At 35.8% G+C, this 13,701-nt stretch overlaps 1 protein-coding gene across 1 annotated transcript; it reads left to right on the top strand.

Moving 5' to 3' along the window:
* The first annotated feature begins 380 nt into the window (after positions 1 to 380).
* Positions 381 to 9,327, top strand: LOC141336753 (somatostatin receptor type 5). Its single transcript, XM_073842481.1, has 2 exons — positions 381 to 1,499; positions 9,136 to 9,327. The coding sequence occupies exons 1-2, from the start codon at positions 381 to 383 to the stop codon at positions 9,217 to 9,219; spliced, it is 1,203 nt and encodes a 400-aa protein (XP_073698582.1). The 3' UTR covers positions 9,220 to 9,327.
* Positions 9,328 to 13,701: the final 4,374 nt, after the last annotated feature.

Genomic DNA, 13,701 nt, shown 5'->3' with positions numbered 1-13,701 from the left:
ACTACGCAATGCTGAGGAGAGACATAAAACAGAAGACAGAAAGAAATGCATGTATGTGTTGTGTCACTTCAGTCTTCTTGTGTGGGTTGCTGTTTTGGCTCTGATCTTTATAGCTGAGGTGTGATCATCTGCACCGATTCAGTCGCTCTGATCTCTCACTGTAAAACAAGCCGACGCAAGCGCATTAAATGAACACAAGCCATGTTCTCTCTCTCTCTGACAAACATATACACGCATAAAGGGAAACTATGTACCTTTCCACTGAGCTGTTACGGATTCATTGCTGCTTTATGCTCTCTCTCGGTCACTCATCCATTTCCCACCTCTGTGCTCATTCCTGACCCTTTTTTTTTTATCTTTCTGTCCATTTCAGATCCAGAATGGAGTCATTAAACCAATCTAGTTGGGCGGGGCCAATCCCAGGGGATTATAACTCTTCCTTTGGACTGGGATTTTCAGGAACTCCAGTTGGGAATTACACTGGCAATGTGTCCGATCAAAGCATGCCATTTCACGGAAGCAGTAGGATGGTTACCGCGGTAATATCGTTCACTGTGTTCATCGTTGGACTCACTGGCAACACTCTGGCCATTTACGTGGTTTTGCGCTACGCCAAGATGAAAACGGTCACAAACATCTACATTTTAAATTTAGCCGTGGCCGATGAGCTGTATATTTTGGGGCTCCCTTTCCTCACGACGCAAAATGTACTTTCCTACTGGCCGTTCGGCTCATTCCTGTGTCGTGTCGTAATGACAGCAGACTCGCTAAATCAATTCACGAGCATCTTCTGTTTGACAGTGATGAGTATCGATCGCTATTTAGCAGTGGTGCATCCTATCCGCTCCACTAGATGGCGCCGACCGCGAGTAGCTAAAGTGGTAAGCGCAGCGGTGTGGGCGTTTTCGTTCATCGTTGTCCTTCCCGTTGTGATATTCTCCGACGTCCAAGACACGTTTAACTCATGCAATATGAGTTGGCCGGAGCCGCGAGACGTTTGGTCGACGGCGTTCATACTTTACACTGCGACGCTCGGATTCTTCGGCCCCCTGCTGGTCATCTGCATGTGTTACCTGCTGATCATAGTCAAGGTGAAGTCGTCCGGAGCCCGGGCGGGATTTACAAAGCGCAGACGCTCCGAGCGAAAGGTGACCCGCATGGTGGTGGTGATCGTGGTGGTGTTCGTCCTCTGCTGGCTGCCGTTCTACATCATTAACATCGTCAACCTGGTGTTCATACTCCCGGAGAACAGCGTGATGGCAGGGGTGTATTTTTTCAACGTCATCCTGTCGTACGCCAACAGCTGCGCCAATCCGCTGCTCTATGGGTTCCTGTCCGACAACTTCAAGCAGAGCTTCCGGAAGGTGCTGTGCGTGCGCAAGGCAAACGGCGTGGAGGATGGTGATCCCAGTGTGCCGCGGACAGAGAAAACGACGACCCACGACTCGTTCCTGACACCTCGGAACAACGACTTTAATGGACACGTACAGGGCAGCCAGGTACAGTCACTCTGAAAGCACATTTCACATATTTTGTGCTTAGTGAATTCGTTTAAATGGGTCATCAGATGCAAAGTTTTTCAAATTGAGCCATTCTCAGCATCTTGTCGGTTTGATGTCAAGTTAAAGCAACATCCAGCAGAATAGGCTGATGATAAAGAATCATATCAACTTGCAAAATTGGCATCTGATGACCCCTTTAATGTTTATTTTGGGGCTTTCGAATATTTAATCGCAATTATTGGACCCATGAAAGATTTACGTTATTTTAAAAAATCCAGATTGTTAGATACATAATCTGGACTATGGGTGGCATCATTATTATGATTACTTAGAACGGTTGCATTTGCGAGCTACTGGCACTAAGCTGAACAGAACTCGTAATACACAACTCAAACATAAAAGACTGATACAATGAGCATCAGGTGGAGATGGATATAAGCATAGGTCTAAACCAAATGCCATACCATTGATTTTCCCCTCAGAGAGTCTAAACACACCCAGATATTGATTCAAATCTAGCTAAGAAATTCAGTGGTTGTGGTGTCATGACAAACGTTGGCAATTTAAAATTGTTTGTAAGCTTTTTCAGTAACTGTGGTCTACTAGCAGCCTCAAAGGCATCTGGTCTAAAGTGGAGAGAACAAAGACGGGGGTCTTTAGTAAGTTTTATTTACAGGCATCTTCCCATTCTTTGCTCCTTTTCTTATCGCTAGGAAAGCAGTGAAGACTTACATTGCTTTTCTTGTTGCCCTTTTGAGTGAAACTTACAACCAAAACATGCACAATGTAGCATTGTATCTATCTTATTTTCCAAGTTGTGTTTTCCGAGTTGTTGCATTAAAAAATAGCAATAGAAACTGCCAGTAGCTCACTGAGTGCAACCGTTGTACGTAATCGAAATAATGGCGCACCGCCATAGCACAAAATATGTACAAAACAATATGGATTTTTAAAATAGCGTAAATCTTTCATGGATTTTCTACTACATATTTATCATTTATGTTATATTAAGCCATACAAGTCTTAATACCCAGGGTTCCCTTTAAATTGTTCTTCAAAACTGAATTTAGTTGTTTTCATGGATCTGTGTGAACGGAGTCGTTTTGACACGTTGTTATTCACACCTCAAACTTTTAAAAAAAGCAAAGGAAAAATGTTTCAGTTTTTTTGTACATTGTTGTCGTGTAAACATACCTTTAAGCCTGGTTCAGACTGCATGATTTGCTTGACATGGAGTGTCATTGAAATTCATAAAAACAATGGGGGTCAGAATGCAAGATTCAATCGTTTCATCTTGTGTTGTGTGACATAGTGGACGACAACTGAGTCATGCGACAAAGTGAAAAAAGGTCAAATGTATCTATTTTACATCAGTTCTCTTTGACAGGTCATACTATCCTTCCCATGCAATCTAGATTTGTGTTCACTGTCAGGTTTTCTTTCTTTGTAGGATTTTTCTGACAGCATGAAAGAGCAAAATGTTTTTATGCTCGTGGCACCTTCTGTCTGGTCCCGATGACAGCATGCATGTCATTTCAGGAGTCAAAATTGCATAATCTGACACAGTGACTGCCGTAACCGACAAAAGAATGGTGTAGTCTGAACCACCCATTACACATTCTGTTGTTTCCAATGTCGGCTGCGTTGAATGTTTTTGATCTAAATTGTTACCAAATTTCCTAAACGTTTTGGAAAAATTTTTTGGAAACTTTCCAGGATTTTTTGTAACATTTGGAAGGTTTCTGGAATTTTCTGCCCCTTTGCAACCCTATTTAGCTCATACAATTTTGGTAACACTTTACAATAAGGTTCCATTTGCTACATGAACTAGCAATGAAAAATACTTCTTAAGCATTTATTAATATTAGTTAACTGTTAATTTCAACATTACTAATTTATTATTAAAATCAAAAGTTGTATGCATTAATACTAGGCTATATGTGACCCTGGACCACAAAACCAGTCATAAGGTTAAATTTGACAAAACTGAGATTTATACATCATATGAAAGCTCAATAAATAAGCTTTCTATTGATGTATGGTTTGTTAGGATAGGACAATATTTGACTGAGATACATCTATTTGAAAATCTGGAATCTGATGGTGCAAAAAAATCAAAATACTGAGAAAAACACCTTTAAAGTTCTCCAAATTAGGTTCTTAACAATGCATATTACAAATCAAAAATTACATTTTGATATGTTTACAGTAGGAATTTTACAAAAAATCTTCATGGTACATGAACTTTACTTAATTTCTTAATGATTTTTGGCATAAAAGAAAAATCAAAAATTTTAACCCATGCAATGTATTTTTGGCTATTGCTACAAATATACCCCAGCGACTTAAGACTGGTTTTGTGGTCCAGGGTCACATATAATTCCTGAGCTAACAAGAACTAACAATGAACAGTAGAGTTTTTATCAATTAATGTTAACAAGGATTAGTAAATGTAAAAATCTATTGCTCATTGGTAGTTAATGCATTAACTAACGCTAACTAATGGGACTTTATTGTAAAGTTGGTTGTTTTAAGCATAGTTTGCCCAAAAATGAAAATCATGTAAATATTGAGAAAATCGCTTTTAAAGTTGTCCAAATTAAGTTCTTAGCAATGCATATTACTAATCAAAAATTAAGTTTTGATATATGTACAGTAGGAAATATACAAAATATCTTCATAGAACATGATCTTTACTTAATATTCTAATGATTTTGCCATAAAAGAAAAATCAGTAACTTTGACCAATACAGTGCATTTTTGGTTATTGCTACAAATATAACCTTGCTACTTAAGACTGGTTTTGTGGTTCAAGGTTACTTACTTGATAGCATAATATTAATATTATGACATTTTGTGAAGGGTTTAGTTCAACATGAGGGTGAGTAAGTGACAACAGAATTGTTACTGATTGGTTAACCATTTCTTTAAACTGTTTTCTAGAAGAAGAAACACAAAGGGTAGAGTTAGGGCCAGTCGGTTTCTAGCCCCATGCTGGTGTGTTCATGAATTCTCTGTAGATTTCAAACATGCTGAGAATTTTACATTGGATACAGCTGCCAACATGTTGCTCCTCCCTCCCTGAAGAGACAATCTCAGTGAAATTGATTTAGTGAGCAGCAAATGGAGCGAGAGAAAGAGAGAGAGACTGTGTGCGTGTATGTCTTCCTGTCCATCAGTCCTAACCCCCTTAGTGCCCTTAGGGACAACACTGCTCATATGTTCCCAATAAACATTCCCAATGTCCATGCATATTAGCATCTGTGTGTGTTTGTGAGTGAAAGAAGAAGAAAGAAAGAAAAAAAGAAAGGGCTGAGCGACAGTATGACCAGAATCTCACATAAACTTCTTTATGTATCACAGTAATGGTATGAATCACAATAACACAAGAGAGTTTTGTTATTACATATCGTTGTAATGCCAGTACAACTATTCGAATTTGTAGGAAAAAGAAAAACAATTTGGATGTAAAAAAAAAAGTAAAAATATGTTATGTCTGAATTAATAATAATAAAAAAAAACTCAAACCAGTAAAACTAAAAATGGATGTTTATGACTTTACTTTTGTTATTGGAGGAACCCCACTTGAAGTTGTTGAAATAGTTCATATACAGACATATTTTCACTAAAAGGTTTGTAATCAGTAAGATTTTTTGTTTTTTAAAGAATTCTTTTATACTCATCAAGGCTGCATTTACTTGATCAAAAATACAGAAAAAACAGCAATACTGTGAAATAATATTACCGTTTAAAATAATGGTTTTCTATTTTAATATATTTTAAAATATTATTTATTTCTGTGATAGAAAGCTAAATTTTCATCAGCCATTACTCCAGTCTTCAGTGTAACACAATCCTTCAGAAATCATTCTAATATGCTGATTTATTACTTTTATTCAGGATTCTTTGATGAATAAAATATAAAAAAAACAGCATTATTTCACAATATTTTCTGACAATATAAGTCTTTGCTATCACTTTTTTTTATCAGTTTAACACATTCTTGGTGAATAAAAGTATTACTTTCCTTCAAAAAAAGAAAGAATAAAAATTTACTTCCTAAAATGTAAAAATATATGTTATTAATAATTTTTAAAACGTCACAAGACTAAAACTATGGATGGATGTTTATGACTTTACTTTTTTTATTGGAGGAACCCCACTTGAAGTTGTTGAAATAGTTTATATACAGACATATTTTCACTAAAAGTTTGATATTTTTTATGCTTTATAAAGAATTATTTTATGCTCATCAAGGCTGCTTTTACTTGATCAAAAAAAATACAGAAAAAACAGTTATATTGTAAAATAATAGTACAGTCTAAAATAATGGTTTTCTATTTTAATACATTTTAAAATATAATTAATTTCTGTGATCAAAGCTGAATTTTCAGCATCATTACGCCAGTCTTAAGTGTCACACAATCCTTCAGAAATCATCCTAATATGCTGATTTATTACTTTTATGATCAATGTTGGAAAAATTTCAAACTATTTTCTGATACTATAAGTCTTTACTATCACTTTTTTATAAATTTAACACATTCTTGGTGAATAAAACTATTAATTTCCTTCAAAAAAGAAAGAATAAAAATGTACTGACCACAGACTTTTAAGTTTATATTGTCTGCGGTCAGTACATTTTTATTCTTATATTGAAATGCTGTTCTTTTTAATTTTGATTAATTAAATAATCCTTAAAAAAATATGTGTAAACATGTGCAACTGTTTCCAACATTGATAATAAATCAGCATATTAGAATGATTTCTGAAATATCATGTGACACTGAAGACTGAAGTATGATGCTGAAAATTCAGCTTTGTATCACAGGAATAAATTGCAATTTAAAACATATTCACATAGAAAACTGTTATTTTAGATTAAAATAATATTTCAGAATGTTACTATTTTTTCTGGATTTTAAATCTAATAAATACATAAGAAACGTATTTAAAATTTCATAAAAATCATACTGATCCCAAGTTTTTAAACAGCAGTTTATTTTATCATATTTCTCAGCCTGAGTAGAAGACATGATGAGTAATAGTCAATAAATAGTCTTTATACAATATACAAAATGATTTGTTTTTATTTAGATCTTAGCTGATGTCAACCAAGAGATAATTCTTTAGAAAATGTTGCAATATAATATGTACAAAAAACTCAAAATAGTATAAATATGTTTAAAAAATTATATTTATGACTCATTTGTAATTGGAAACACACTTGAAGTTGTATACACGCCGGATTTTACCAGCTATATTTTATTAAATTGCTCAGCCCCAGCAGAAGACATGATGAAATGCTAGTATTTCACTGTGCTGTAGTTCATCTTGACCAAGTGGACCATAAGGGAGTACAAGTATGTGTGTGTGTAGAAATGTGAGTGTATTATAAGAGTGTCTTTCCGGGAGTGAGATCAGACGATCCCATAGTTCATTCAGTGGGGAATCAGGGCTTTACGGCTCTAGAGACTGAATCAGATCTGTATAACTGAAGAATTCCTTGCCTTTGATGGACATCACAGCATCTGATGTAGGATCAATGTGAAAAAGCCAGTCCCTTTAAGTCATTACTGCATCCGCGGAGTTGATATCAGCTCTAACGTCTCTCTGTGGCTTTCCCTGCTTTGACTGATACTCGGTCTGATTGCTGGAGACACTAGACACACATTCACTCTCTCTTTTAGCCTCTTTTATCGGCAGAGTAGCGCTGCTGGAACCAGAGGCCAATTAGGCTCCATTCTGCATGTTTACAAAGCAACAACAACAAAAAAAGGCCTGGCAATGGCTCTTTAAACCTGCTGGTCTTGAACCGGGAACCAATCATCACCACTTGAAGTTTTCAGCACAACAAATCACTCTGGCACAAAACAAAAAGAAGATCGCTCCCATTATGAAAAACAAAGCTGTGCGCACTGGAAGCATTACAGCCGATAGACAAACTGTGCCTATTTTTGTAACACTACACGGCTACACTAACCACTTTGTTTTCCCTGGCTGCGTGAAATAAAATTGTTTTATTTAAATACATCTATAGATGTAGTAGATCTAATAAATATAAATATCTAAATAAATATCGAATAAACAACATATAGGTATATTTGTAGCAATTGGGTCAAAATGATTGATTTTTCTTTCATGCCAAAAATCATTTGGATATTAAGTAAAGATCATGTCACAACACATGAAGGTATTTTGTAAATTTCCTACTGTAAATATATCAAAACTTAATTTTTGATTAGCAATATGCATCGCTAAGAATTTCATTTGGACAACTTTAAGGGCGATTTTCTTTGTATTTTAAATAGTTGTATCTCGGACAAATATTGTCCTATCCTAACAAACCATGCATCAATGGAAAGCTCATTTATTCAGTTTTGATGTATATGTAAGTTGACCCTTATGACTGCTTTTGTGGTTCAGGGTTACATATCATAAAACTTCTAATTAAATTAATAAATGAATTAATAAAATACATTAATATACAAATTATATAATTACACTGCCATTTAAAATTTTGTTCAGTAAGATCCTTGCTGAATGAAATTATGAATTTCTTTCAAAGACAGAAAGAAAAAAAATATCGACCCTAGACTTTGTGTAAATTGTTACAAAAGATTTCTGTTTTAAATAAAATGCTATTCTTTTTCATTTCATTTCATTCATCAAATTATCCTGAAAAAAAGTATCACAGGTTCCAAAAAATATATTAAGCAGCACAAATGTTTCCAACATTGATAATAAATCAGCATATTAAGTATTTCTGATGGAACATTTGACACTGAAGACTAGAGTAATGATGCTGAAAATTCAGCTTTGCATCACAGGAATAAATTCTACTTTAAAGTATATTAAAATAGAAAACCACTACTTTAAGTTGCAATAATATTTCACAATATTGCTGTTTTTCTGTATTTTTAATCTAATATACACAGCTTTGATGAGCAGAAAAGACTTAAAAAAACAATAAAAATCTTACTGATCTCAAACTTTTGAACAGCAATATATGAATACATTTATTTAAGCATATCTTATATTTGAAAATGTTACAACGAATTTCATTTGTTATTCCATTTTTTTTTTTTTTTTTACTTAAGGCTGGAAATGCAGGCCTGTTCTAATTAAGGTTCAGAGATCCCACATCCGAATACCATCTCCGGTACCATTCCAGTGGAAAAGGGTTATTTTTCTCTATCTGTTTCTCTCTCTCTCTGAGTTTTGACAAGTACCAGCAGGGAATCTCAGAGGCTGAATTAGAACCAGATTGTGCACCAGAAAGAACATGTTATTCTACAGAATGAGAAACAGGAAGAAAGACAAAAAGACATGAAAATGTTGTGAAAAGGGACGGGCAGAATGTTGTGCTTGTTAGTTTTCTATTTTTATGTGTGCAATTTAAAGGGATAGTTCAGATTAAAGTGTCATTCTGTCATTATTTTACTCACTCATCTTGTGCTGTATGCTGTTATTTTCTTGCTGGAACACAAAACTGGGTTTTAAATAACTATCGTCAGTGTTATCACTATTGCATCATTAATTCCTGTTTTTTTTTTAACTGCAAAACAGCATCATGGACATGCTTACAGCACTGCAGAGGTGCCACTGTCTGTCCTGTTTTGTGTTTCTGCAGGATCTGCAGTTACAGTCTTGCATGAGCGCATCTGAGAAGCCTCAGCCTGCAAGACCCCAGATCATTGGCCAGTCCACACTCTAAACGCTGTTTCTCTCTCTGTCTGTCGTCTCCATCTTTATTTCGTCTCCTTTCCTGTGCTCTCTTGTCTTATCGTCTCTCTCCGTTTATCCCTTCGATTTGTCTGTCTGCCTGTCTCTCCTTCTGGCTTTTTGTGGAAGGTGTGGCCTGAGCCTCAAGCCACGCCCCTGAACGTGCCAGTGACTCCGCCCTCCCACGCAGCAGAGCTCAGCATCCACCCGGTGCCCGCCGTCGCCACGCCCAGCTCCGGCCGTGACCTGTGACCCCGACGGCTCGTGAGAGCCCAGCCGAACAATGCCAGGATACTTTGTTTTGGGTGGAGGGTGCAGTGTGTGCGAGCAACACCTGGGTCTTCATGCTCATGGAAACCTGGAAATATCAGGAAATTCTATTTTGGACTTAAAAGCGTTGAAATATTTAATCAGCTAAGAATTATTATTTGCGAATTTGTTTAGAAGCAGGAGTCTGAGACCACTAGTAAAAATCTTTTTCGCATTTTTAGAATTAATTTCAATCCTTCCAACACAAAATATAATGTTAGCAAAGCAAAGATTGCTTTAGTGATAAAGCGCAAAGTCTGACTTTTTCCAGCATGACCCAAAAAGGAATAGCGCAGAGTCTGAAATGTTCCCTGTTTTATGTCATTTCACATTTATTTGTTTTCAATTTTTCTAAATCCAAACGCCTTCTGCTGATTTTTCTGGTTTAAGTTACATTTTGAGTCCAAGAACTGAAATTGGTCTCGGACTTTCAGGCCCAGCTTTTAAACAGTTTTATTAAAGGATGAAAAAGAGACAGAAGAGGGATTTAGATGAGACAGGACTTCAGATGCAAGTGAAGGGGATTTGGAGATGATGAATGTTGGTATTTTGCTTTTCTCTCTCTCTCTCTTACACACACACACACACACACACACACACACACACACTCTCTAAAACTGAACAGATCAATTTTCTTGCATTAAACACAAAATAACCTTTTCTCTTTCTCCTCTACGATCAAATGATTGATGTGAAGTGCACAAAAAAACAAACACACACACAGAAAATGTATTAGGCTGTATGTACCTTCTACAGCTGATTACGAAAAACTTGGCGTGTCCCAGTGTCCTTCAAAAACAAAGACTAATATGCTGTGCTCCTTTTAACTTTAGCAGTCTAAACTTGGAAAAGAGCAAAAGAACTCCAAGAAGTTTGATGCAATGCTTTGAAACGCATTCTCATATTAGCAACACCGCGATCGGCATTAACCCGGTTATCATTAATATTCCCTTTTAAACAGATCAAAATGATTGCTAGTACAGTACATGATGAAACCAGTTTAGCACATCAGCAATGTTTTATTCTTAACCAAAAAAAACAACATTTCTTATTTTTTTTTCAAGTCGAAGTACTAAATAAACTAAAAGGAAATAAACTGAAACTTATAACTTAATATAGATAGACAAATTGGGCCTCATTCATGAAACTTTGGTAAATATGAGTAAATTTTGCATGTAAAACAGACATTCCCGAAAAGCCTCCTCCAGATTCGCAAATGCTTCGTAAACATCAGATTTGATGTTATTAATGAATTTCAAATTATTCATAAATAGGTCATGCGTGCATGTTCATTCACAATTAGCATAATCTCGGCCAATGAATTACAACTACACAAAATGCTGAAAAAATCCTATATAAAATCTTTAGAAATATTTTTTAATGATTTATCACTTTTGACCAATGGGTGGCTGCTTCCAAATTGATGTGGTGTGGTTAACTAGGGGTGACGATGACATACAAATAGATTGGTGCCAGTACGCCAAAGAATTGCAAAAAAACAGGCTTAGATTCATTTCGCCATTTATAATATCTCTTATATTTCAGCACTGTGCTGAAACTGCACAGGTAACATCACGATGTGTTTGTCATAATCTTCGAGTTTGGTCTGAAAAGAGCATTAGCCTCATGTCTACATTGGCGAACTCTTTATCAAATTCATTTGTGTGATATTCGAGAATAGTTGAGTTGATAACTTTTTGTTAGGACCATCTGAAGACGATCTGTATCAGTTTTGGAGAAAATAGGATGAGTTTAAACAGTAGTTTTTTCCACATAATGTCAAATATTTAATTAACTGTTTATTTGACAGCAGTGGTTCTAGAAGCAGAGTTGCTCAGAATGAGGAGATCTAACATATGATATCAATATTGTGTGTATGTGTGGAAAAATTGTGTGATATGCGAGGTGTAAAACCCGCTAACGCCACCTAGGGGCCAATTTCCTTAAAATTTCTCACAGACCTCTAGAGTCTAGAGCCATGATCCATGAGCCAAACAGGTCCATTGAGTTTCGTTCCAATCAGCCTTCATTAACCTTGTCTAAAAGGTGCTTAAATTTGATTGGCTAAAGGCGGCTATGTTTTTTGAGATACGCCAATGTCCTCATTGATGTGAATGGGACCTTGGACAAAAAATTTTTTTTTTTTTTTTTTTGTTATCATGCTACCAATCAGTCAAACTCCCCAATTTTTGTAACTTGACCAATCTCATTCCATTTAAGAGTTACAGCCATTTTAGTAAAACTGGATTTGCCTTCAAGCATTAATCACTGATAGAAATTCTTTTGATAACTTTTTGCCATGAGGGTCTCTAGATTGTGCATGTTAAATTACGAGCGATTTAGACAAATGGCCTATGAGGAGTTTGCAAAAGTAGATTTTGTGGAAAAACTGGACTTTCCAAAGACGTAAAACACTCGAGGTTTAGGAGCTATGGCCAAAAGTGTTTGAAAATTTAGTTTTTAGTGCTGTAGCATTCCCCAGCCGATAGCGCCGATTGAGGCAAGTCTTTGGATCTAAGTAGCGAGCAATACTACTTCCATCTGAAGATCAGCTCTTTAGGCCTTTCGGTTTGGTCTGCATGATCAGTTTTAGGGAAGAAGTGCATCAAATATGCATATTATGGTGGTGCATCAAAATTCAGTGTCATCAGTTTCGCCGTTTAGACGTGGTTTCAACAGTTTGAAAATAGAAATATTTTTATAAATTCGAAAGTTTATGTCAAAATGTCTTTACGAACGATTTATGTTCTGCTGGTGTTTCATGAATGAGGTCATGGTACAAAAATAAGAATGAACTTTAAATACAACTATAATAGTATATCAATGATACTAAAGGTTTTCAGAGAGATATGTGACCCTGGACCACAAAACCAGTCATAAGGTTACATTTTACAAAACTGAGATATATACAGCATATGAAATCTCAATAAATAAGCTTTCTATTGATGTATAGTTTGTTATGATAGGACAATATTTGGCCGAGATACATCTATTTGAAAATCTGGAATATAAGGGTGCAAAAAAATGAAAATACTGAGAAAATCACCTTTAAAGTTGACCAAATTTAGTTCTTAACAATGCATATTACTAATCAAAAATTACATTTTGATAGGTTTACATTAGGAATTTTACAAAAAATTTTAATGGAACATGATCTTTACTTAATTTCTCAATGATTTTTGACATAAAAGAAAAATCAATAATTTTGACCCATACAATGTATTTTTGGCTATTGCTACAAATATACCCCAGCGACTTAAGACTGGTTTTGTGGTCCAGGGTCACATATGTGTGCAGAACATGGTAAATACGTCTCTTTGTTCATCTCTAATAATCGTACACCGGCAAAACAAATGCTAGCACTGCAGAACATTTTTTTTACAAAGTTTAGTTGCAGCATGCAGGTCAACTTTAATTGACACATGAACATCTGCAAAGCAAACCTTCTGTTTTTCAAAGTATCTTCTTCCGGGGGTCAGCAGCTCAACACCCTTATTGTTGGACTTATCAAGTGATTAGATGGAAAGCAGCCGTTGACCCTCGACACACTGAGAGGGCCTCATCTCTGGGCAGAAACTTCCCTTTCCCCATCTGGGGACTTGCACTGACAGGTAGAATGAGATGTGAAAGATTGCTTCTGGACGTCGGGATCCTGGCCGATTGAACTTTTAAGCGTTCACATGTCCTAGGGGCTGGGAATCTGTGTGAACTGGGATTTTAAAGTACTTTAGGGTGTGGTGTCCAATGGTTTTTGAGTAAGGGTCAAGATAGCGTTTCCTGATCCGTATTGACATGTTTAAACGGTCCTCTGCTCTCTGCCAAATGTAGCAAAGTGCCTTTTCTTGTCCCCGATCAAACTATCAGACATTTGAAAATGCGAGGCGTCGGTGGAGGCCTCAGAGACACAATCTGTTGTTTGCTTGCTTTGTTGTTTAGCTTCTTTTCCTCGTTGTTTACTGATGGGGGTTATTTCTGTTCATTTGCTTTGTTGTTAAATGTTTTAAGGCCACTTTTTGACATAATGTCACTGTAATGATATTGTATAATTGCCAGTGTAATGGAAAACACGCCAACAAACATTGCATTTCTTGAGTCATTTCTATTGACGTTTGATGTACACATGGTCATATTTACAGAAAACAAAAACAAAAAATAAAAAAATAAA

This window comes from Garra rufa, chromosome 6 (assembly GCF_049309525.1).
Source record: "Garra rufa chromosome 6, GarRuf1.0, whole genome shotgun sequence".
Classification (NCBI taxonomy): Eukaryota; Metazoa; Chordata; class Actinopteri; order Cypriniformes; family Cyprinidae; genus Garra; species Garra rufa.
Note: the sequence above shows the minus strand (reverse complement) of the source record. Positions and strands in the feature narration are given on the sequence as shown.